Source organism: Nyctibius grandis, chromosome 1, assembly GCF_013368605.1.
Source record: "Nyctibius grandis isolate bNycGra1 chromosome 1, bNycGra1.pri, whole genome shotgun sequence".
Lineage (NCBI taxonomy): Eukaryota > Metazoa > Chordata > Aves > Nyctibiiformes > Nyctibiidae > Nyctibius > Nyctibius grandis.
The window spans coordinates 7,096,253-7,122,481 of record NC_090658.1 but is presented as its reverse complement, the minus strand read 5'-3'; the positions used below and the strand labels follow the sequence as shown (position 1 = coordinate 7,122,481).

At 42.7% G+C, this 26,229-nt stretch overlaps 1 protein-coding gene across 1 annotated transcript in view; it reads right to left on the bottom strand.

Moving 5' to 3' along the window:
• Nucleotides 1-3,021: 3,021 nt before the first annotated feature.
• Nucleotides 3,022-26,229, bottom strand: part of ISM1 (isthmin 1) — a 38,101-nt gene continuing 14,893 nt past the window's right edge. Inside the window, exons 2-6 of the mRNA XM_068413431.1 lie at nucleotides 19,303-19,539; nucleotides 11,149-11,416; nucleotides 7,961-8,104; nucleotides 5,191-5,280; nucleotides 3,022-3,539 (exon numbers count right to left, since the gene is read on the bottom strand). Of these exons, the coding sequence (XP_068269532.1) occupies nucleotides 3,022-3,539; nucleotides 5,191-5,280; nucleotides 7,961-8,104; nucleotides 11,149-11,416; nucleotides 19,303-19,539 (1,257 nt within the window). The remainder of the gene's footprint in view (nucleotides 3,540-5,190; nucleotides 5,281-7,960; nucleotides 8,105-11,148; nucleotides 11,417-19,302; nucleotides 19,540-26,229) is intronic.

Here is a 26,229-nt window from a genome sequence, read left to right as displayed (position 1 = left end):
TGGGTCTGATATGCCCGTTCTGTGGTAACTTAGAAACATAACAACAGCTTCTTCTGACTACCGACCTGTGCCTAGGAACGTAAGACCACAAACCCTTCCTCGGGTCTTAGTCTAATACGAAGAGCTCTACATTTAAGAGGCTGAGCCAAATCTGGCCATGGTGAACTCCAGCACCTTGCTAAGGACGACTACGCAAAGTCATTCCAGGCACAATTTTAGTCGTTGAAAAGGAGATAAAGAAAATAGAAAAGAAAAAGCAAGCAGCTCAGCCCTGAATGGATCATAATTTATTGCAAAATAGGACTGACTTTGTTTGCATAAAGTCGCTTAAGACTGCAGAAGTGCGAATACTCTCTTGATCTGTGCTCCAGGACTCATCCTGTGAAAAACCTGGTAGGTCCTTACCAGTGGTTATTAGGGTCCCTCAGAGTTTCTAGCCTTGGCAAACCATGAGTGGTAACAACTGAAACTTTGTGCGTCATTTCATTTATTAGAATAATTTTTCCTCTTCCCTGACACTTTATTTGTTATGTTCAGTACTAATGGTGTAGTAGCATTTCTCAATAGCACCATAATTTATTAATCCATAAACTGCAGCGATGTGTTTTATATTTCAAGAGTTGTGACTGCCCTCTCATCACCCTGCCTGAGAAACCTGAGACTGTTGTTCCCCCCACACTGCTCGGTGAAGTAAAAAGCGGAGCTTTCCCCCCATGTTGCAGAAAATACCTGTCTCCCCTATTGACTGATCCTGGAGTTGCTTTTGCCTTTCATCCATCTGCTGTCAATTTAACTGGCTCCGCTAGCTAGTGGCTCCTTCTTATGACCTTGCAAGAATTTACAAAACCTGGTTTCTATAAAAATTAGGGGGCGATCCCCATGTTTACCCTCTTGCTCAACTAACCATGTTTGCTTACTACCAGCTAGCACTAGAATATAGCCATGTCTCCCCCCACCTCTGACTCAAGCCAGCATCTGGGAAGACCCGATGGCTTGGCCAAGATTTCCAGCTGCTGAAGTTACCTCAGCAGATCAGTTGCTGTGGCATGTGCGCAGTAGCTTTGCCCAGACCGCTCTCTTTCTGGAAACCCAGGGCGTTAAGTGCAGCGCTGAGGCTCTGCAGCCTGTCAGACCAGGGCTGGTAGATGCGGGGAGAGCCTTCGCAGCGTATGCACCACACGTTTGGTCAGAGTGGGTGTCCAAGGCCCAGGCTGCGTTTTAATCCCCTGATTTGCACTGCCTGGGCAGAGCAACACAAGCCTGACACTCCCCAGACTCAGCGGACTTCTTATGCATGTGTTGATGCTGGGGGGAAGCGTGAACGCGTCTGTCCGGGGAGTCACAGTCAGCCAGCACCTGAAAGGCCAGCAGAGCTACACAAAAGGTTTACAGTGTATATGTGTGTGTGTATGGATATAGCAGAAGGATTTGTCTTTCATGGCTGTCTTGAATCTTTCAGCTCAGGCTGACTGCAATGCAAGGCCGGATTTACTGCCGCGGGAGGTTGCACATGCAGTGCACATATGTGTATAACCACAGAACCCCAAAACAGGCATTTCGCTAGTAACACTTAGCCTTGGTTTTTCAAATGAAGACACTGACTTGCAGCAAGACAGCCTTTTACAGGATGGAACTGTAAGTATTTATTTACCCATGGTAATTTTTATCTTTCATAAGAATGCAGGTATCAGCTGCTTAATTACAGGATTACGTATGTAAACTTGCACTTTATAAAAATTTGGAAATAAAACCTTTGCCTAACAACAGTCTTATTTTTGGCAATCAAGTTCCATCTACAGAAGCCTTTCATGTTAGAGACATATCCCACATGTGAGTTATTGTTACAATTCAATAAATACTTTACAAAAATAACGCTAGCTTTTTAAAAAAATTAAGACACTTTAACCACCAATAGTTCCTCCCAGAAAGCCTCCTTAAAGAACAGCTTCCTCTGTAGGACACTGTGCACTCAGCATATGAATAATGGGGGAAAAGGGCTGGTTGCATGCTTTATCTCAGGGAACTTAGAAATGTGTATTCCACTTTTCCTGTTCTTTAAAAAAATAAACTTTCTTTTCTTAAAAGAAAGAAACAAGCAGATCTAAACACTTTTCATATTAAAAACTGGGAAGTAACTGTGGGGTGTTTTTTTTTCCTCTGACATGGTTTCCTTCTCTGGCCTCGCTCCTCCAAAGACTTCTGACACGCTTAGTTTACAGGTAGCTGCCCTGAAGATCTGCTCCCCAGGATAGGATAAGACACAAGCCCTGACAGCTGCAGCTCCATATCTGAGACGTCTCCAGGAGTGAGCTGTTTGCGACTCTTGCAGCACCACTGCATCGGGACCTTTTCTGCTCTGTAGGAAAACCACGGCTAGGTCTCCCGGCAAGCCTACCCCTGATGGACTGCAAAGACCTGAGCGAGAAGGTAACAGGAAGAAATCCATGAAAAAATTGCTAGTAACTGACTGCGTTCACTTTTAAGTATTACCCTTCCACAAAAAAATTCTTCCTTTCTTAGATATGACTAGTCATGAAACCAATTATAGAGCAAAGTGATGCTGTAGGTGCATTAATCTTGTAAACCGTTCCCATATGGAAGAGTACATTCTTCAATCCTCTCGTTTATAACATCTTTTAAATATGTGCCCTCCTCAGCTGGGGCCTTAAGGCCTGACAGTGATGGCAGCTGCCCCCCCCACCCCCACCTCACACTTCTGTTACAGTTGGGGAATAAAATGAAATGCACATTATTAAATGAACGTTATTGCAGTATAAAATCCTACCAGGACAAGTTTTATGTATGTCTGTATGCAAAAATAGGTGTGTGTGAGATAGAGAGATATGTGCTGATAAATTACACACACTATGAAAAATACTTATGTATTATATTACAACTATATACATTCATTAGAAAGAAACTGATCAACCCCTGTCAAGGAGACAATGCAGCAGCCGTTATCAGTTCTTTGGCATCCAGGAAACGAATGCTATTTTGTGTCTGAAAAGGAGGAAAACCTTCTCAGTATTCCCTTGCTTCTTGAAATTGCTTGTAGTAGTCTTCGTCTGAAGGGTTTTCTGTACACTTCTGCCCATTGTTCGGAGGCCGTGCTTCATTGTAGCGGCTCCAGTCCCCTTTGCATATAATCCAAGGCAGAATGTCCACTTTGTAATGGAGTTCTGCTGAGAATTCGATGCTGATCAGGTTTGGTGTACCTGCCCCTTTCCCTCTGGTAATCAGCTGCATATTATCATCGTAGCAGCAGTGCTGTGCAGCAAGCGTTGTGCTTTCCAAAGAGAGCATGGAGCGGATGCAGTATCGTGCAGTGGGCTTATAGATCTCCAGTTTTTCCTTTGGACCACTTGCGTCTTTCCAGCGAAAGTTTTTCCTCTTAACTCGATCATAGATTTCAGCAGTGCTGTATGCAACTTCTCTGGGGTAGGAGCATGGGCAGCTGGGAAGATCATTGACCACTTTGTGCATATATTTCTTCAAGAACTCGCTTTTGCAGCTCATCCATCTTTCACAGCTATCAGTATCTGTTTAAGGGCAGGAAATGGAAACTTAAGATACATTGGGCAGCATCTCAGTTCGTATGATCAGTGATAACAAATGAGTAAAGCGTAACTGTTCAGCACCAGTGCTTTGCTTAAGAGCGGGCTGTCAAGGCTTGCCTCCCTGCCTGCAACCTGTTAATGTGCTTTCTTGTCAGATAAAGAAATCACACTTCGACTGGCTCTAGGGCCTCAGGCAGTGCCAGTCTGAATTACAGTGCAGCACCATGGCAGTAAGAATCGCTGACATTTCTTCTACCTGGCAAATTCTCATTAAGCTCCTGACAGCACAAGAGACACTGTCACGGGTTTACAAGCGACAGAACTGAAACAGGGAAATCCCAGTAGTTTGATGCCAGTCTCCAGTTTAAACCCCTAGTCCACACACTCACCTTGTAAAAACAGCAGATTCAGATGTTGAAGGATTAAGTTTCTCATGATGCTAGAAATACCAAGATGGCAAACAAGGCCTGGATTACTTTTTCGAGAGTTCATTATTAAGCCCTCATTCAGTCTGTCTTTTAACTAATAAATGCTTTTTTCTATTTGCTCTCCACCTTCCCAAAGGGGTATTTCAAGCAGCTGTAGTTCAAACATGGAGACTGACATCTTAGCTGGCAAATGCAGCCAGAAATGATTCAGATTCTAAAAGGGCGTATGTGACATAATATCAGTGTCTGTACATTAGGAGGATTTAATGGCACCAGAGCCGTGACTTATAGCTGGGATTAAAGAGATTTATAGACTAGTAGCATATTTAACACTGACACTTTATTATTTTGCAAGAGTCTTGGGAGAATCCAGTTAAACCTCTCCTCCCTAAAACAGTATTTAAGGTATCTGTATCATGCTATGGGCTTTCGAAAAAAACCTGCCCATCTTGCTCCACACTTCCTTCACAGGACTCTGGAGTAAGACAAAGACTGGGACCTCAAACTCTTACAGCAAACATGCTTGTAAAATATTTACTTAGTGATCTGTGTCCTGTTTTTCTATCTCCTTAAAGAGTCTTATCCCGACTGTCATTAACTATTGTGCTCTACCACCATAGGAGGGAGGTGCTAGATCCCATTGTTTATCCAATTAGTCCAGCATTCAGTGTCTAAGAGTGGTCGCACTATGGTTTCATTGGAGGGATGAAATCAGAACATTATAGAGGTTGGGCTGAGTTTTAGATAGATCAGTATCAAGTCATGCCCTGTAAAATTGCTTTGGCTAGCCCCACTGCAGCACACCCAGTTCTAAAAGCTATTGTCATTTTTTTGATGTGACGGCTGTACCTAACATGCTTTTATAGTATCTTCTATTTGAGGCTATTTCAGCAAAATGCTAAACAGTGTTTGATTTCTTTCTCTCCGTTTGTGTGGAGCCTTACAGCTCTTTACTGAACTAGGACAGAGAATCACCATTTTATGATGAAAGAGGCACAGAATTTTGCTAAGACTTAAGAGGAGAAAGATTCTATGACAGAAGCAAGCTAAGGTTCAGATCACAAACTTAAGCAAGATAATAAATGGCCATTATTACTGACATTTTTAATGGTAAATTCAAAATCTTGGTCCCGCAGCGAGAGTCGAAACAGGAAAATCTAAGGAAGTCTCTTATCTATTACTGAAAGATTGACTAGGCTGCTTACCAACTTCAAACAGTTTGGTAGCATTGAAGTCTTCACTTCCTGCAAGTAAGCTCACTTCTGTGGCAGCTGTCCGGAAGGTGTCTTCGATCCCTAAAACAAACACGTGTTAGCGGTGGTGAGTGTATTCCCACTAAAACACAATGCAATCAGCTGCCTCCCTGCCATCCCCTCCCTCCTCTCTTCTGCAAGGCGCTTGTGTTTGGCAGGGAAGTAATCTGACGTTGCTGCTGAAGGGAGTGTTCATTTAAAAGTATAATGACCAAAGAATCTGTGGTGTGAGGAAGATAAAGCATTAGCTTAGCCCAAAGGTCAAAAGTTTTCAAGTTTTAGAGCTTAGATTACATTCAAGTAACAAACTGGTCAGTTCTGAACCCAGCACAGGGACAGCAGTGAGGGAATCAATTTTGTTCCTCCTCTTCCCGATGCAAGGCTTGCCAGCACCTCCCAGTGACTCAGGTAGGAGCTTTGCACACCAACAGCCAGCTTATGTGACCAGCATCTCCAGAGCATGTATCACAAGTGACTGACAAGATAAAAAACAAGTGTCCTAGTGGAAGCTCTAGAGCCCTGGGTAAAATGTGATGTCTCGAGGAGACAGCCTTTGTGCCACTTTCTAAAACAGAGCGATGTGCCTGGAGACGGGTGAATAAGTTCATATCATTTTTCAGGAAGCATGAGGAAGAATGATGCTTTTACAAGAAGACTGGTGCTCATTGGTCTCTCCCAGTGCCAGGGAGTTGAAAGGTGTGAGTAGGTGAGAGATAACTAACCTCTCCAATCAATCCCATCCCCCACAACCTGTAGCAATCAGATAAAATATCAGGATCTTAAAATATCAGGATCTTCCAACAACCTCTGGTTAAGTGTTTACTATCAGTAGAGAGAAACACAGATTGCCAGAAAATGTTTGAATTGATCTTGCCAAAGTAAACATCCTTTCATTGCTGCTTTCGTTTGGCCTAATGCTTCCCTAATGTTTCCGTGCCATGTAGCCTTAAAACAAATGTCTCTTCAAAGAAGCATTTGAACAGGTTTGGTTTTTTTTTCCCCTCTCCATTGAATTAAAGACCTCCAAAGAGAGCAGAAAGCTCTTTAATACATGATAACTATATGGTTAATAATGAAGTCTGTTCACCGTCCATCTTCTTGCCAATGAACTTTCTCCTGATCTCCTGAACTGGGACATAATTGTGGCTTGCAAAGCTTCAAAACAGCCTCAGGCTGCTTTTCAATAAAATTATCATAGGGTTTTGCCTCAACTCCAGCAGTAGATGCAGAATAATAGATACCCAAGAACCCATTACAAGGCAGTAATTCACTGCTGGAATTATAAACTTTGCCCTTGTAATTTTAAAAATGTCAGCACAGCCTCAAAGAGTGAATATATTTTGCTTGCTGATCGTTGGGGGTCTGTCATATGACATAACACATTCTTTCAAGTTTGCCAGTGTTTGATGCTAGCTGGTAATAAATACTGGAGAATACAACTGGGGGCTACATGCTTTGTTCTGGAATTAACCCCTTCTTATTGAGGTTTTAGGATGTATGAGAGCATCCAGAAACGTTTCTCTCCTGAACTGCCTAGCAGCCATTACCTTGCAATGGATGCACGCAGCTATCTGCGAGTGAGAAACTTATCTCCAACTCTCTCACTCAGGCTCCTAAGTCTTCTTCTCTCCAGCACTGCTGACATTCCACTTCCCATCAAAAAAACCTGACCTCCAGTTTAAGAATTTCTGCCTTTCTGAGTCACTAAGTAAACTCAGTGAAATCCATGCAACCACGGCATGTGTTTTTACTTCTTTCCCATCTTGGGAAGTAATGAAATTGCACATATCCCGTGCATTGTGGCAACTACTGCACCACTGCGCTGCAAACTTGCCTAAACCCAAACACACAGCAGCATTTAAAGAATATCACGGGAAAGTTTTCCATAGCAGCTTTAAATTTTTATGATGTAGGTTTGAGTGCTCAGCCCTGCTTTCACCGAAGCAAAACCTGCATGATGGTAGGGACATCTCCGTTACTGGCATTTAAACATCAATGCCTGTAGATGGGTAGGAACTAAGTTAAGCTACACGTTCCTTCATCCCATTGTGCACAGCTGTTGCAGGACCAAACTTGCTGGTTTATAATTCTCTAATTATGAAGCAACATGTAATGAAACAGAGGGGACATTTCCACCTTAACATTGACTTTCTAGGACAGGAAATTTTGTAGCTTAATGCCCCATGAACCCAAAATCTCTGGAGTGAAATGCAAAGCAGGTATTTAAAGTATTTTTTTCATATCAATACACATGGAATCTTAAAGCAACTCTGTATACATTAGGCACAAAACTTAAAAGCCATATAACTGGGGGAGTTACTTGTTCACAATACAGGCATGCCCATGCTGAGGTAACAGCACAGCTGTTTTGAAATTCTAAAATTAATACAAATTTGTTTCAATAGAGTAGATTACATCCATTGGAATGTAAAACGTACTGTGGACAAAAATGACTGCTGTAACCTAAAAAAAAAGCCTGTATTTGTCTTTTAAGTCCCAGGGGACAGTAGACTGCATCTAGCAGCGTATTATTACTAGCAAAGAACCTGCCATTTCATAAATGGCCTTGAAAACCAGTGTGTCTCTTCCCACGGAAACTCTGAACTAGCCAGGGAACAAACGGGCCCTGGGCTTTGCGTACTGGAGGGCTCTGCTCACCTCCCGCCCTCTCCCGCCTCTCCCCATGCCCCTCTGGCAGCAGGTCAGGTGAACATGACCACACCTGGGCAGTTGGGCCTGTCGCAGGTCCGTGACTCTGTGGCAGTGCAGGCGTACCCGCAGGACCTCGTCCGCTTCTGATTGCCGCTCCCGCAGGTGACGCTGCAAAGGGACCACGGGCTCCAGTCTCCCTCACCATCAATATAATCTGTGTCAGAATAAAGATGAGGAAGGAAATGAAGAAACAAAACTCCTACTACCCAAAACTACTGTGTAGTGTTTTTTATTAAGCAGGCAAAACAAGAATGGAATCCAGATGTCTCTACCTGAAGTTCAGGCTAAATGCCAGGCGTAAGCCTGCTGTTTAAATGGTTTTCACACTTGATGCTCCTCAGGGAAATGCATGCAACATTATTTGAAAAAATATTTCCTTTCTCTTTTGACCTTTTGGCAGCTGAGAATCCTCAGCTGCACAGCTGGGTCATGAACCAACAGTACACATTTATTCACGTAATTTCCCTGTATACAGGAATATGTTTTCTGACCACAGACTAATCAGGCACAGGATAAATGAAGTTTTCTTTATCTTCTTTTCAAAACACACAGCAACAGCACAACAATACTCACTTGATTAGTATGTAGGACACAATGATGTTGGACTATGGCAGGCTGAGTGTCATGCGTGAAAATTGCAATTTTGTTTTTCAGTCCCTTGAACAGGAAACAGCTATTACAGGAATACTGCCACGGATATAGGGAACCCCATATGCATCTTGCACCCAGAACAATGTGCAATTTGTCGTGTTTCATGCGAATATTAAATAACATCAAATCTGACTCCTTACTAGCAGGAGTCTTCTGAAAACGAAACACGACTTTATTCTCTTCTGGTAGACAGCCAAGGGCAAACAATACCAAGTCTGCACCACGGTAGCTCAGTGCCACTGTACGTATCTAAACCCCTTAGAACCTGGCTCCTTTGTTTGCTGAGTTAGTTGTTGTACATCCCGCCTTGTGAAGGCCACCAAATGGAGGCCATGAACCAATCCCAGTTTTCTTGCCTTCCCACGGGCCTCCCCAGCTGAGTGTTGTCTCTTGCTAGGAACCAACTGGCTTAATGGACTTCTCAGCAATCTACAGGAGATGTTTAACTGACCCTGTGATCATAACTTGCAGCCTTTGCTCATTTGGGTTAAACCAGCACTGGTAGCAAAGCAAAATCATGTTTAGTGACTCTGAGCCAACCCTGCTCTATAGCTATAGGCTGAACACGTATGTACAGGCAAGCCATAGGGACAGATCCCTGCCTGCACTGGCCTCCCCCCCACTCCCCCCCACTGCCATGCTGTCTGTGGGCTTCCTGAGCTGGTTAGTAGAACACGTAACTTGATTTGTACCATATGTAATGACTGACGACAACTCTGTGGGGTGCTATTAAACATTTATTGCCAGGAGTATGGGAAGGTTATATATCTCACTCGGAGCAAGCTGCCTAGCTGCGAGTTCCTCGTGGCAGGGACCTTATGTGCTTTTCATCCTTTCTTACACTGCTGCTGATCGGGAAGCCACCACATGTGAATCAGGTGTCCATGGTGTGACGCGGGTGGGAACATGGCCCTTGCTCTACCATCTGTGTGCAAAGACCTGCGATTCTGGGATTTGCCAACAGGCAGGCACTACAGCAGTCTGAAGGGGCATAAGGTGTCTTAGGAAAATGTGATCTGCCCTCTCCCCCTGCCCCTGCTCTCCTTCCCAGCTCTTTTCTGACTCTGAATCTTTTCTCCACGTGGCTGGTGAGGAAGTGAGAGGGTGAGCAGGTGCAATGCTTGTCAAAGAGCCCAGGCCGGGAGGCCCAGGAAGGGCAGGCAGAGCCGTGCGGTGCTTTTTGGCATGGGCAGGACGAGGGAGATAGAGCCGTGAAACGTGTGAACAGGTCAATGGGTAGAACTAGCATAAAAGCCCCATATGTGTAGGATCTGCTGCTACATCCTCCTGGCCAAGGCCAATGGCGCACGACAGTTTAGGTTAGTCAGAAGGCCAGGAGTCTTTTGCAATTAGTAGGGTGCTCTGGTGTACGGCAGAGAGCTCTAGGATAATTTTTAGGCCTACCTGCCTAGTGTTTATACTGCACTATGAAACACACAGTATCTACTATCAAATATACCGTGTTAGATTTTCAGCTGAAGCTCAACCTGTTCTTCCTCTTTTTATATTTGTAATTCTTATTTTTTTTCCTACCACAATTATTTGTGAAAGCAATTTTATTTTACCTAAATGAATAACTACCTAATATATGAATTCTAGGCAATAAAGTGTGCCCACAAATAAATACAGGTGCAAAAAGAAGGGATAAACTTTAATCTTCTGGCCACAAAATTTAGTGCATACGTATGTGTTTAAATACGCCATTCCACGAAAAGTCTGTCTCAATTGTTAAGCCTCTAGGACTTAAAGTTAACCAAATCAGGGGAAAAGAAAGACTGAATCAGTGCATGACTGCCACTCTGCAGTACCTAGGGAACGCAACAGAGGTGCCAGAGTAAAAGTACTGTGGGTTTGAAACCCTGCTCTAACTAAAAATCTTCTGTATTTACACACAACTTAAATCTGAGAGGCTTTGAGCTACCTTTGAGCACATACTAGTTCACCTCCCTTGAGCCGTCCCGTGTGGATAGTTACAGCCCGTCGGGGCAGTGGATAACTGTAGCTCCTCTCTGTTTCTAGTTTCTGCAACTGTTTCATACAACAAGCTGAAAACAATTGTTTTCGCCATGACACATCTGGAAGAGAATCACACACGCAAATACACAATGTTCCTGCTGCATATGCCACTCCCCACACATGCACCAAATACTACCACGTTTTAGATCTTGCTTATTTACCCAATAATCATATTTTGGTTCCGAAACCACCACACGATTCTAAATTTGTACTTACCCCTACTCTAAAAATAAATACGAAACCTTGTTTCCTTCCTTTTAAAAAAAGTACACTTAGGACTATAAAAAGGTCCTCTTATGGGATAACTGGTATGATTTTCAAGATTATAGACTCACTAGTGGAATGCAGCTACCACAGTACGGCTTGTGCATCTGCACAGATTTGTATTTAAAAGCTGATGAACAAAAGCCACATGTTGAAAAATGCTATTTTGCTTGGCCTACTTTCAGCGATGCCTCACCATTCTCATTTCCCCCAAACTCGTTTTTACAATCCCAAGATGCCCATAAGAGGCCTGGAAAGCAAACCTACCGTACTCTGGCTGCTCCTTGGACTCAGATGTCCGGTGACTGGGTGCATGACTATCCCACCCACCGAGAGGGTTTAGGAAGTTGCTGTCCTCAGTAGTGCTGTCATACTTGTAGTCCTGGTCGCCGCTGCTCATACGAGTCAAGGTGGAGGACCTCTGCCACCAGTTTCTCCAGTCAGGTGATGGGACTGGCCAGCTAGGCTTGCTGCTCTCTTTCTGCAGATCCTTCTCTGTCTCGGTGTCGGGGCCATCCACCACTTCAATGGTAACCTATGGATTCAAAATAGAGCAGCCTGTCCATCAGTATCTTCTCCTAGCCAGTGGGAAACTTTCTATACAGCGAAGACAGATGACGGGTGTTGCCTTGCAAAGGGGCTGTGTAACGCTGTAGGGTTCGCGTGTTGTAAACCATGTGCGTGTTAGTGAGCCCAGAGATATGCAGCGGCTGAGTGATTCCTTCTGCTACCTCTGCTGAATCAGACCTTGGAACAAAGGCTAGGACAAATCCCGCACAAAATAATAACCCATGCTGTGCCTAAAACCTTTGCAGCAGAATTTTCTGCCTTATGGGGAAAAGATGTTTAAACCTGAACATACAAGACCAGAAAAAAGAAAACCAAATCTGTTACCCTAATTATGCTGAGGCTGAATTTGAGGCAAGCATGAAGCACGTCAGCGTGTAGAGCCCGTTCCAAGGCCTTAGACCGACTCAAGACAGGGCTAAGTAAGTCCACGAGTGTGACGGTGGAAGACACAGAGCCCAGGGTCTCTGCCAGGTCCGCACCTGCCGTGCCCTGTAGTGGCAGCCCAGCCCAGCCCCTTGCACGGCCTCCCCGCAGCACCAGAGTTTCCATCGCACAGCAGCATGGGCTGTCACCGCTTTGTGAAACCACACTTTGCAGTGATGAGAGCCAGCAGCTCTCTCAACCATCGCCGAGTAGGTCGCTTGCTGCTAAGCCCTTTTTCTGTGCCGGACAGTATAATGATATACCACCCCTTTACGGTTTCTACAGAAGCCCAGAGCCAAGATTCAAAGTTTGCTGCCCAGTTCCCTCACAGACATCATGAATGTAAATATAATTCTGCATAGGGACAACCCACAATTACTCCTGTGCTGAACAACGTGTAGTTATGAAACCCTTGGATAAACACTGTGCGTGCGTATAGGTGGCTATTTAGGTAGCAACAGGAACTAGCCATCAGAAACCCTGGCTCTACGAGCCATGCAAGCATAGTGTGGCCACAGATAAGTCATCAAATGCTCTGATGCTTCATGCTAATGTGGTTCAGTGATTACATCGGACTGGCTAAACAACCATGACACAGAAGTGACTATCCGATATACCTATGATGTGTAATAGGTACGGAGGTATCCTTCATGTTTTCTAGATTTACAAAGCAGTCTTTCAAGTCAGTACTCCACAAAAATCGGGTGTGTAGAACCAGGAAAAACAGAATAATGTATTATGCTAAAAGTTATTTACATGGCTCTATGGATTTGCATTTTGGATAAAAGCTTTAGTTTTATGTAATTGTTATGAGTAAAATCACAAGACACCAGAAAAAGAAAGAAGGGAGAGTTAGTGTTTCTTCAGCTACCTGTGATCCACAGAGTAGTGTGACATAGGAAGCACAACAGCACTGCTGCCACAGCTTCGTAGCTGCAGACACAGCTGCACAGACAAGACAATGCCTACATATCCTTTGTTGGAGAAAGGAGATTTTGCATCTATTTCATGCTTTGCATTTGACCATAGACCAAGCCATTGAAATGAAACAACTCTGAGGCTACGAAGAAGCTCCACTGGGAGAAAGAGGAAGGGCGAGAGAAAGTGCAATTGTCAGCCTAATAGCATCTTTACACAAGAGGTATTTTACTCCCAGACTAAATATGGAATAGGAATGATTACTTCATTAAACCTCAGTTTCTACAGACCAGGAATGAAAATGGATTTCATAAGTTTGAAAACATCAGGGTTAGTTCAGGGATCCAAAATTGTTGCATCTATCCAAGCAAAACAGAGTTTTCACAATAAGTGAAAGGAAATAGTGTTACTGAGCGGCTAACGCTGTGCACTGCGGGCCAGTCGCAGGGCTTTAGTGCTGCCCACGTGAAAATTAGTATGACTCTAGTACTTTAGTAGCAAGTATTTTTTAGACCACATTAACTCTGTAAGCAATGACTCAGCAAAGTGGGGAAAAAAAACCCCAAAACAAAAAACCAAACCAAACAAACCCTGCTCATAAAAAAAAAAAGGCAGGGGGCACTTGATAGTCACTCCATTTGCTTTGGTATTCTGTAGCTGTTCAATAGTGAATCAGCATGCCCTCGCATTATTTCAGCCAGGTACAGTTTGAAGAACCATAGGGATTTGATTTAAGACTTATTTAGGATGCCAAGTCAGTTTAAGCAAAAGAGGGTTTGTAGGGACAGAGAAACTGCTGTTGGGCTGTGTGCTACATTGGGGAAGAGAGGCAGGTGTAACGCCCAAACTTCCAGGGTCATAAGACCTCATCAGACCTCCAACAGCGTTGCCACTAACTTACTTTCAAGACATCTCTGTGCTATCAGATATCCCTCTTCAGTCTGTTTTTACTACCAAGGAGGCTTATTACAAAGGCCTTTAAAATCAGTTTTCCAACACACAGCCTGTTTAAAAAACGAACATAACAAAAGAAAAATCCAGTGTGGTAGTCTGACACACACCTATATTCCTCTCTCCACTATTTTAAGCTTTGATTACCAACTTGTTTGTTTAACATGTGGCATAAAAACCATAGAGTGAAAGAAATTCTATAAAGAATCCTGCGATAGTCTCAACGGCCACTCTTGGAAATGAGAAAAAAGGCAGCTTCAGTCGACTCCGGTTCTGTTTGTTTTCAGGGACTCAGCTATGCTCTGCCCAGCCCCAGCTAACTCTAACAGACCTTCCGGAGGCAGGGAGCAAATCAGCGAGCAATCCTAGTAATCCCTCCGTGGTATGACACAAAAGTTAGGGCAGAGGTGTGAGAAGAGGCTGCTGTGTTGGGCAAGCAATTGCTCCCCTACCCCAGTCTAAAATTTTTGAAAAAATCAGCATTCACTGAATTCCTCCCAGTACTTACAATAGACTTAACAACATTAGCCCATGGCGATACACACACATGATACATACACATGATACACAAACAGGTATCTCGTTTGATTGGTTTCTATGCTGGGGGTTGTTTATAAAAAGGAAAAAAGAAATCAGATCTAGAACTAGAGTCATTAAAAATGGGCATTTAAAGCAGCTCTGGAAACGCTTTCTTGCTGTACAACTACTCCAACAAAAACATGTTCTCTCAAAAATTAAAAAATAGACCTGGTGTAGTATTTCTATCTTGGAGACGGTTTTAAAGACTTCATTTTCTCTGATTTCTTCTTCCAGTGATTATCAAAACTGTAAAGATTATTTTTTTTTTATTCTCAAGCTTCCCAAAATGTCTGTGGTAACATGGTTCTTGTATAAATCCACAATCATCTCCAGAAGTATTCAAACCTAAAATGAAGCCACTTCTTTTATGGTTGTATGAGCTATAAATAAGGGTGTTCCTCTAAAAATTGTTAAAATCAATTGGCACGGGTACATTAAAACAACAGATTTGCAGTCAATTTCTAATGAAACAAACGTATCAAGCACAGATGTCTTCAGACACCAACATCCAATTTTCTCCTGGCCAAAAATATGCAGAAGATAAATATTATCCCTGCCTGTTGGAGTGTACAAGAAGTTCTGTGTACTTCATCCTGTTTACTGAGACAATGTTTCTGAATTCACTTTGATGGTGTAAACATTGCCCTAAGCAACTGGAAGATGATGTTTCGGGAAGAACTACATTTGCAATATTGTGTCAGCAGTGGATTCTATGACATTTCTGTCCTGTTTCCTTCATGCAACTGATACAAATTTGCAATGCAGAACTTGCCATTCCGTGAAGATGGATATGTGCACGTCAGCAATGAGGTAACTACAATAGCAGAGCAGAAATGAGTTCATTATAAGACATTAAAATGGTAAATTTAGGTTTACACCACATGACACCAATTTACTTCCGGTTATGTCACAACCACTCACTTCTAGAACAATTTCCTGGACTTGATGAAAAGAAAAGTGAAGGACCCTCAAAATTTGCTGGAAGCAACGAAGACAACGTGACTCAAACCCTGAAATTTGTATTTAATGTTGTCAGTCCTAGTTGCACTCTCTGATGGGCCTAACTGAACCCCAGAATTAAAAATCTGGTGCAAAATCCAGCTCTGAATTTTGCACTTGCAGCAAGCTCTCGTTACACCATGACATTAAGAAATCTGTGCAGAGGTAATAACAGCCCTGGTACTGGAAGTGGTTTAACCATGGCCTTCTGGCACCCTGCTCTGCCTAGACCAGTCTCTCCAGCTTGCTAAGAGGTCCCGGCATGGCTCCGCCGTGCCTGGTGCTGCAGCTAGCTCAGCGCAGCAGGCAGACTGACCGGGGAGACGGCCTTGGGAGCAGGGAGTTCTCCATGGTACGGACCCAGCCCAAGGGCCAAGAAAACGAACAGGTCTCTGCTTTTCTGGATCTTAATTTAATGACAGGGACAATTGCCTGTCTACTACCTTAAACTATTAACCCTTAAAGGCATTACAAGAAATAAGCATTACTGGAGCCCTCCAGTTCTTACTGTATGATGGGATGTACTGGTCAGAGCTTAGTGTTACAGATACTGCTGAGTCTTTTGTGATGATACCGAGAGGGTGTTGCTTTCCCACACAGTGAAACCAGCAGCTTCAAATGACAAATATAAATGCTACCTAAAAAATACATCTAATAAAATGCGTTAAAAGTGAGATGTGATACAGATGGAGGAGAGGGAAATGGTCATGGATGAACCTGGAGAAGAGTTGGTTTGAAGTCTGCGGTTCTTTTTTAAAAGCAGATCATACAGCCTTGTTTCTCTGTAGCTGTGTGTGTTCCTAGAGTGGGTGGCTCTGTGCAGATGTCTTTTTAAGAGAAGGTAGAAACTGAATAGATATCAAAGAGAATAAATAAAGCTAAACCAGCACTGGAGTGGCATGACTGGTGGATACAGCCAACAGGCCTCATGTAAAATGATAAAGACAACACATCACCAAGCAGGCAGCATTAACTGCTCTGGCTTCAAATCACTCCTATGAATTATTACCAATCCCGCAACTCAAAGCGAGGATAATAATCACAACAGATTTAATCATATACTGATTTACTTCAGTTTTCCAGGGCACATCAACATATTTTTAGGACAGGAATCTGACTTAACTCTGCACAGTTTCTACTTGGAACCTGTCACCTCATCCAAAATGTTTAACACATCCAACACAACTGGAACTCACCCAGCTGTGTTTCACGTATACTGGTTGCGAAGCTTGATCAAGCTTCAAGTTCTCTGAATAGCATTAATATCAACAAAATGCCCTTGGCTGTTCATCAAACGAGTGCAAACCTACACAAAAGGCATTTTCCACTTGTGAAAGGCAATCCAAAGGAAATATGTGATCAGTTTTTGCCATCACCTTCTCATCCAGAAGCCTTCCAGGTATTGACAGAATTGTTAAAATGACAAAAAAGAAGAAAACACCCCAAATGAAACAGCCAGTCTTTGCTCAACAGCAGCTACGGCAGTTACTCTCAACCAACCAGGGTGGAAGCAATGCTAAAGCACAAAATGCCACTTGAAATGATGGGAGATTTTACAGGGCTAGAACGACACCAAAAGACCACTAAGTGTCGTCCTGGTCTTGCATGCAAAGAGTCAAGTTGTGTTTGGATTACTGCAGCTCCGACTGTTGTTTCTGATGTCTTCCTAGAAGACAGTCCACTCTACTTGTATTTGATTATCACCTGATAAATACAGTAGTACCTGGGGACGTTAATTTTCTGAATCCCTGTGATGGTGTTCTGATATCCAGCACTTCTTCTCCGAAACAGCACACAACCAGGGCATGATACAGCAACTGCCATCTCACAGGAAACCAAAAAAGGAATGGCCGTAAAGAGAACTCACTGGAGTATCCTTTCGACCTGCTTTTTCAGGTTGTTTTAAGTCTGTTTATTAGGTTTTTAAAATTTCTAGGTATAATTTCCCTTAAAAATGTTATTTTTGGTCTATGCAGGTTTGTACTAGTAGAAGGGAAAAGAAGTTGTGGGTCCGTGAGTAGTAAATGTGGCCATTGTGCTAGATTAACACACACAGGCTTTTTTCTCCTTTCCAACCTCACTGTCTTAGGAGGACTTTTAAATTAACACCCCCAGGATTGTAACTTACAGAGCCCAAAGCCATTGAACAAAAAGAAAAACAAGTATTGATTCTGCTCTCACCTGCCAAAGAGCTCACGAGAAATTTGCAAGTCAACAAGTGTCATTTCCATTCTGGTCCGTACAGTACTGTTTAACAAGCAAGAATTCACTATAATCCTGTTTTTCCTGAAAGAGCAGGCCACCTTTTACAACCTTTAGGCAAAGAAATAAACTTTCATTGACTCTGTAATGAATTAATGGGAGTTTTATCTCCATGAGGCCTGACCTGCTGCAGGACTGTCAACCAGGAACTGAAAGCAGCTTTATCTCTATCCCTTTTTATGCACCTAAGTAAGCAGAGTAACTATAATGCAGAACTTAGGGAGCCTGTTTCTGAAAGAGCTGATCCTTGTGCGCAAGAGCTCTGGGATTAATGTTGCCCCATGTTTTCCAATTTACAGGATGAGGCTTCCCAGTTCTCAGAGTCCAGCAAAACCGCTGACATAGTTGGCTGACGTGTTTCCAAGATCAGGTGGTGGAAAAAGAGGTCATAGCAGAGACAGTTACTATAAAGACAAGCCAGGGAACCGTTTCCATCTCATTTATCTATTCCCTGGGTCAAAACATTGAACGCGGTTACCAATCAGAGAAGGTTTTTATTTCTTCCTGTCCTCCTCTGTGGTTTTCATAGTGTTCAAACAATGATGTTACACTATTTACCTCACGCCACAATCTGGGGCCCCTATAGCTTCCCTATCTTCCCTTCCTAAAGCTTTCTGGAAGACTTCTCCTAGTGTGAGGGAGGTGTACAGTCGCCACATGTTAAACATGTTTACTGCCTTGGCCCGTCAAGTCTTGGACCTGCACGTGAGCCAAATCTGTTAGGCTGCTTAATGTTGCAAGCCATCGGTGACGTAATGGAGTGTCAACTCTGAGACAGCTTGTTCTTGCCCGATCATGTTGGTCTCTCACCAACAGATCTATTACATCTTTACGTATGTACTTCTCAGACATATCAAAAGGATGGTAATTTTGTGGGCTGGGGGACTATAAGACGCCAGGAATTAATTTAACCAGAAAACCAGTTCTATTAGTGTATTGGTTTTATAAGCACATCTTAGGCAGAACAACATTTCAATTTATTGTTTTGGTTAAAAAAGACTGCTTATTAATGCCAATTTTGCTTTAAGGCTCTGAATTAAAAACAAATCACTCATTTTTTCCTCTTTCTAATCCTTGAAGTTTCAAGATGCAAGTGGCTTGCAAGAGGCCACTCCAAACCCAAGAACAGTTTGAGGAATAATATATAACAAAGTTTCTTGCAGACAACTTTTTTTTACCCCAGGCAGCTGCTGCAGAAATTAAGTCTCGGTTCCATACAGAGGACCATATTTTGAGCTGAAACTTAAAGACTTGTTCTCTTATAACCTTTGGGGATGGTTGCATTTTATAATAGAGAATCTGTTCACAAACAAATTTTGCAACAGAGAATTGAAACCAGAATTTAAAATACCCTTTTAATATCAATGAAGATAATATGTTCCAAAATAGCAATAGCAAAGATGGCTTTAGTATCATAAATAGGTCTATATTGATACCCACACTTATGCAATCAACACTACCCGAAAAGAAAAAATCAGAAAAAAATGGAAATCTGTGCATTCATTAAGAAAAAAAGTACATAAAAACATATATTATGTTATATTATGTTATGTTATGTTTATTATATTATATTATATTCTCTCTTGGTGCTATTGGTAGAGAGACAGGGTGTTCTGACTGCACGTCATGGAAGCAAAGCTGAATGTTGTCTTGGTTCAGTAAAATAATTTTGCATTAAAATTTGCATTAAAAAAATCACGTATTAACATAAATTTGTACCTGAATGTTGGGATTCTGCCCATTGATATCTGCTTTTGACAGGTCAGGGAAGTTTGGGAGATCCAGGAGGAAAGATCTGGGTCCATCTCTTTGCAAGGACGTATGCCCGTTTTCCTGCCGGAATCGCTGCTTAGGGAACGGCCGGTGGGCAGCCTGGAGATCAGGGTACTCTCTTCTGTCCTCGGGGTTCAGGGTGAAGCTGTCTTCAGAAGAATGGTCATCTGCAGTGAGCATGTTCTGGGGAAAAAAGCAACTCTCTGTAACAACAACTGAGAGGGCGTGACGTCCTGCCAGTGCCCCCGTCTCTGGCTGCAGAGCGCGTACAGAAATCCTTACAGCGCACAGACCCACCACTCGCTACTGAAACACAGGATTTATGACTGGTGTTTTCTAGTGTGCTCGTGACTTTGGTGTCTGACTCTCACTGAAATAGACTTGTTTCCAGTGGTGCAAATCTATAACCATCCAACACAAGATAAAACCGAGTCGGACTTGGCTGCTTGGCTCTTTTAGGTTCCTGAAATGTTCCAGCCCTGCGGTGAGCACCTACACATTGACACCAGCATCGAACTTAAAGCAAAGCTGGAAACATGAAGCTCTGAGGCAACTCCTGGCAAATCAAATTATATCACATTAAACGTGTCCCTAAAATGGTGAAAGGCATCTTTATGTTAAATCGTTTTAGTTTGCTTTGTTCCACAGTGGAGAAAAGACACTGACTGCTAAGTGCATGTTGAAATTTATGGTTTTAGAAGATCCTACTGCTGAACTGGCTACCTCCCCCTTTCTCTCCTCAGTCTGCAACAACTTCCATCTCCGTGTCTGTGTTCCTCACCCAATTTCTCTGGTCTTGAACGTCTGAACCGTCCTTCCTCTGGGATCTCATTTTCATGTTTGCCTAATGGTGGGATTGAATTTCACCAAGTTGTGGGTCAGCGGTCAGTGCTTTTGTTATTGTTGAGTGTACTTTCGGGTTTTGTAGTATATTACAGCAGGCTGCCTTCGAACCAGTAGCACTGCTGCCACTGCCTTTGACCTCACCAAGGAGATACAGTTAGTATCAAAACACTCGCTCCCTGGGTTAAGACCGGCCTGGGGACTTGGGGAAAAAAAATAGCAGAGAAGGCAAATCTTCTTATGGCTACAAAATAAAAAAGCATTGGGCAGATTCAGCACAGGTTTTGCTTTTGACTCAGCTGAAAAATTTTAGGCTTGAGGTCTTAGTACGACTGCCTGGGGAGCTTTTATTTTCAGTTCATAAAGAGACAGCAAGCATGGAGAGGGTAAATGTTAAAGACCTATCTTTTAAAACAAGCACAATTAAAGTGGAATGGCCACATGTGGTTCTGGCTCTACTGAAGCATATTTTTGCCAGCATTTCTGGTTAAACGCAATCTCCCTCCAGCTCCCCTGGCTCAAATTAAGCTAGCATACCTTTGCTAAGCTCTCAGATAGATAACAGTTCCAATGCCTTCTCTTTTATTTCGTGTTTATTTGCTTAGAAGGTTCTAAATTGACCTTTGAAGAGATTTTACAATATAATCTGTGCACATTACGGGAAAATATTCAGTGAGTTACATAAACCAAGATTTAAGAGTTAATCTGGGACCAAGTGAAATAGTCTCCAGCAAAAACTACGGTGGTTCTCCTCTCCCCTTCTCGCTGCACTGCATTTGCAAAGAGCAAAATCAGATTTAGCAGAATTAATGTTGTCTTGGTATTTTCATGATCAGAATGATTAGACTTTGCAAGTGCCAAAAGGGTACCTTTGTAACTCTCTCTACAGCACAGATGCAAAAAGTACATTCTGAATTAGTGTAGATGTGCAGTGCCAAAAATGTATGTGGTCCTAACAGTCAGTATTGCTTGAAGGCTAAAACAAGGATGCTTCTCTTTGTTGAAAAGCAGGTGGGACTTTCAGATGCCTTTGGTGGGCCACCCATTAACACAACCCTTCTTCAATATAAACTCGAAAGCAAATCACACAGCAGCAAGCTCTGGAAACAAAATTGAGAGCCACTTAGCTAACGTTACGTTCCTTACCCATATGCTAGTGCTTTAACTTAACCCTTAGCAAACAGAATTTAACTGCAGACTTCTCGGTGCGTGACGATTAAATGGCTTCTCAGTTATGTCTGACTAACAACAAGGTGTAATTGTGCTGTTATTAAATTACTTCAGACAGGAACTAAAAAAATCCGGTACTTAACTACTTTTTTCTGGGGTATCATGCCCATAATCTTACCTTTATTAAAAATAAAGTGAGATTTTATTAAAAATAATAAAATTCTCACACACAATTTCATACTTTCACTATCTGCTCGCCACTTCAGGAGCATCCTGATTCTCCACATTAACATACCATGCAGCTAGAGCTGGCCAAGGACTTGAGAGACCTACATTTAATTCTCTGATAAGACTCGCTGTGTGATCTTGGCAGGTCATGGTCTGTCTGTGCCTTGGTGGGGATAACAGCACTTCCCTTCCTCACTGTGATGTTTGCAGGGAGCTCAGCAACTACAATAATAAGGGCTATATAAAAAGTTTTTAATAGTGTCAGACAGATGGAATATCACATGGAGTTAGTTAGAAAACTGTCATGGTGAAGTAATGACATCAGGCTGATCGGGCCCACTACCAAGCTGCTTGGGGCAGGGACTGTCATTAATTACAGACTGAACGAGTTGGGGTTGTTTAACGTTAGAAAGAAAAATGGAGGGGGGACGTGATAACTGCCCTACACCAAAAGCTGCTGCAGCGGGGAGGGGGATGGACCACTCCATTTGCTCAGGGTGGACACAACGAGAAGACCCTGGTTCAACGTTAGGCAGACGTTTCTAATGGCTGTGATAGCCAAGCTCGAGAGCAGATTTTGGGGGTGAACGTGGAGTTTGTCTTTAAGAGCAGGGTTGACTGATGCCTGGCAGGAATGACACAGGTTAAATAGTGTGTCCTCTGCCTAAAAGCTGCGTTATCTCTTGCAGTCCCTTTCACGTTAGGACAAGCCCACGCTATGCCTCCTTGGGGCTTCTGGGTCATCCTGCAACATAAGCACACAGAAACGCTCGATACGCATGGTCATTTCAGTTATCTGCTCATAGTACCCTGAGCGAAAGACCATTTGTTTCCATTTACTAAAATAAATAGAATGCTAATTTTTTAGGTAGGTAATTCTTGGTGTAGTGTCCAAGCTGATTTGCAGTATTATTAAAAATGCCTATTTCTGGTAAAAAGATAAAAGAGGCTGCCATCAATAAAAAATGAGCTTGAACTGCATGTGAAGAGAAGAATATGGTCTCACACTGTTCTGCTGCATTAACTCAGGCAAGGGATCTTCCAAGGCCAATCTAGCAGGGAAAAGTGTGTCCTTACTGCAATGCCAGCATCCTTTCTGCAGAAAACAGGGTTTGTGTTCCAAAGCTAATAGATGAAATTTAATTGCTTTTTTCTTTTTGCGAGGGGGGGGGATATTCTTCTCTTCTTATTTCTAGTATTTCACACGTTTACACTTCACACTATTTATTTTTAGGTGTACACAATTTGTATTCCCGATTGCTTTTGGGAAAGCAGCGTTGCTTGCCTTCCTTTAAAAGCTGTGTCACTTCATTCTGAACTACTGACTCAGTTTCTTTGATGTTATGACATTTTGAATTGAGGTACGTTGGTTTCTTACTCAAATGATGCATCTGCTCTAAATATTTTAAGATAAGTCACTTTTTTCCCTTCATTTAACAGGATTATTCACAACTTTTAAACTTTCCATGAAGATGATTTTAAGGGGTTACTCATGCTTGCTGTCAGCTACAGTTCTGCTGCTCCACGGAATCAGATATTTATAGAAGTTCCTAATACAAAACCAGCCTAGGATTGCTGAGTGTTCTAAGTGTGGACAGTATATAAGGGCAGAAACACATGATTCATAGCTGTGTGACAAGGCAACGAAATAAACCCTAGAGAGAGAAAATCTTGTATTACAGAGTAACACACCTTGCTATGCCCATCGCTGAAAAAGGGAGGGCAAGAGTTCAGTACACACCAATGTCTTTGAGTCCATCTACAACCCAGGGAAGAAGAGCAATTCACACGGATTTTGTGAGGATAACTTTAAATGTTGGTGAGCCAGGTGGGACTTGCACTGTGGCAGGGTTTAAGGCACCAAGAGACAGCTCCGCATGCAAGAAAAACTTCCTACCTGATACTGCAGTTTAACTGTTCAATAATCAAATAGGTATTTTAACGCCCTCCGTTGCCTTCCTATTTTGCTTCTCCCTCTGTCACGTTAGACGTTAGCTGCAGGCAAGTGTATCGTTTCTCTTCCCCACAGAGAAGTTCAACAGAAATGGGAACTTGCAAAAATACCGAATTAGGGAAAAAGGGAATTTCTCTGCATTTTTAGCAGGTGAGGAATCCGTCTCCCGCCTCACTTCCTTATTTTAATCCCATTTCCAGTTCTGGAAAAACAACCAAGACAGAGAGTGAGGAATGACTGGAGCTACAGAAAATATTCTGGAGCAGTTGCTGTTTCTCTGTCCTTCATACTTCTTACTTTCCTTCATTCCCTCCCCACTTGCCAAAGCGAGAGCACATTTGCAAGCACTGCTAATTATGGACTTGAAAGAATTTGGGAAAACTGATGCAACTTATATCCCTAACAGCTCCCAGGCAGCAAGGGAATCTATTACTAAATCCCTGCTGCAGCTACATTGCTTTTTTATTCCTTGTATAGTCCTTTGAAATATCTTGTAAAATGATCTTGACAAGAGGTCTTGAATTGAAAACCGACAGTCTGTCAATGCACTTTCATGATGCACCTGTACAGCATCTTCAACCACCAGGAACAAGGAACGGTTATTTATTAGGAAACTTCACAGACGCTATAAAAGATTATATTGCTATCAGAGACAAAATGAGGCCTGGGGCCTTCACAGAAAACCATTATAGCCATTAGGACTGGTTTCATTTCCCACCTGCCTAAACAGATTGTTTTGATTTTGAAGGCTGTCATGTGTTTCCAGGTTAGTGCTAAATGATCACTTTAAAATTAATCGGTCTGGGGAGGCTGAGTAACACACTGGGATACTACATGAGACTTTCACCTCTGCAGATCCAAGATCTATAATGAACTTGGGTGATCTCGTTCCCAGGGTTTATTTATTTTTTGTCTATCATGAGTATAAGCAGCACAGGACCTAGCAGGAAGAGGTACGAGGACAGCGTTAGGTAAGCAGACAGTGAAGTTAACAGCTGAAAAACATTATCAGAGAGACACGGAGAAAAATTTCTTGTGTGATTAATGCCACGTACGGTCCAGGCAGTCAGAAGACCTTTTTCTGTTCTTAGCAATGTCTTGGCTTTCTTATTTAACAGGCAAATCACTTGGGTTCATCTTTAATTCCTGTGTGACTAGCTGAAAGCACGCAGTGGTACTGAGCCTCACAGCTCCGGTTCACTCTGAGGAGTCACTGATGGTTTGTATCTCCAGAAGAAGTCAGACCAGAGGGGTGTCACACCAACCACTCAGCTACTGAGACCTCTCATTTTCTTATAATGTGCCTGTCCTTCATGTTCACATATATCAATGAAGTGAAAGGCCTTACTTGTCTTTAGAAAGCCACACAAGTTAATTGTTGTAATAATTAATAGCATGTTTTAGATAATCACTGTTCATAAATCATTTTAAATGGACTATGTTGGCTTGCATGTACACAATTGTTTTCACTAAGGGGTTCCAAAATGTAGCATCTGCTTTAAACATTGTGTAAGTAGAAGATGAATCACTGATTACAGTTAGTAATTAAAAAAAAAAAAAAAATAAAGGGTTCTGTCTATTTTTTAATAATTCTCTATTTAGTCTGGCAAAATTAGTAAAATGACATTGTATCCAGTTCTTTCTAACTTGCAGTACATCTGCATGTGTGACCAAGGGGCTACGCTAAGTCCAAACCCACTCATCCCCAGGGTACTGCTATGGAACACATGAGCTTCAGGGGCTGTACGGCTCTTGAAGTGATTTTGTTTCTGTGGAGAAGAGGATGGAGTCACAAATACTGTTGCAAGTAGGACAGCAGAAATTCAGAGCAGACATGTCGATCCACAGTCACTGCTGGAGCAGAGGTCTCCTGTAGACAGCTTAAATGTTGGGTGCCAGTGGCAGGACTGTTAGGCAGTGAGGTGCTTGGGACGCCCAACTATATACCCAGCCCACCACAGCTGGTTTTCTGCTGTACGCTGAAACAGCTCCCAGGAGCTGTGTACAGCAGAAGCAGAATCTCAAAGCATCTGGGCACGTTTATCTCAGAATCACAGCTTTTGAATTTTAGGTTTTTTACATGAAAAACTCCCAGCCCTCATAGCTACACAGAAAATCTTGAGAACTGAACACGTAGCCAGGACTTATGTTACGACTGCACAGATCCTAGGGCGGTAGCGTTGAGGCCCCCTTCACATCTAAGGTCTAGTAAGTCCCAGACCACTCTTTCAAGGCACACGGCCAACACGACGACAGGACCCTCCGCAGTGGAGGAAAAGGCTGTTGCCTTGTTGAACCATCTGAGCTGACACACCCTGAGTGCTGGAGCAGCCCTACTGCCATTCCTCCCCTACTGAGCCTGTTTATTCACTTGCAGCCGTCAAGCTTTGGTCTATCCTTCGTTCAGTCTCTGGTGGGGAGTTTCTCTCACCAAGCTCCCTGTCTCTTCCACACCGTTAGTAAACAGCGGGTCCCCATCTGAACTGCTCTGGCAGACAATATTTTTTCCTCAGAGCTTAAGGAGAAAACCAACCATATTCTACTTGGATCTGGCAACCTTTTCCTACATGTTGTGGACACACGTTTCACAGCACAGCTATTTCTTATGCTCTGTTGTTTGCTTGTATTTCATGTTTTCCTTCAGCTGGAAAATACAAACAGTATGGTTCAGCTTGGAG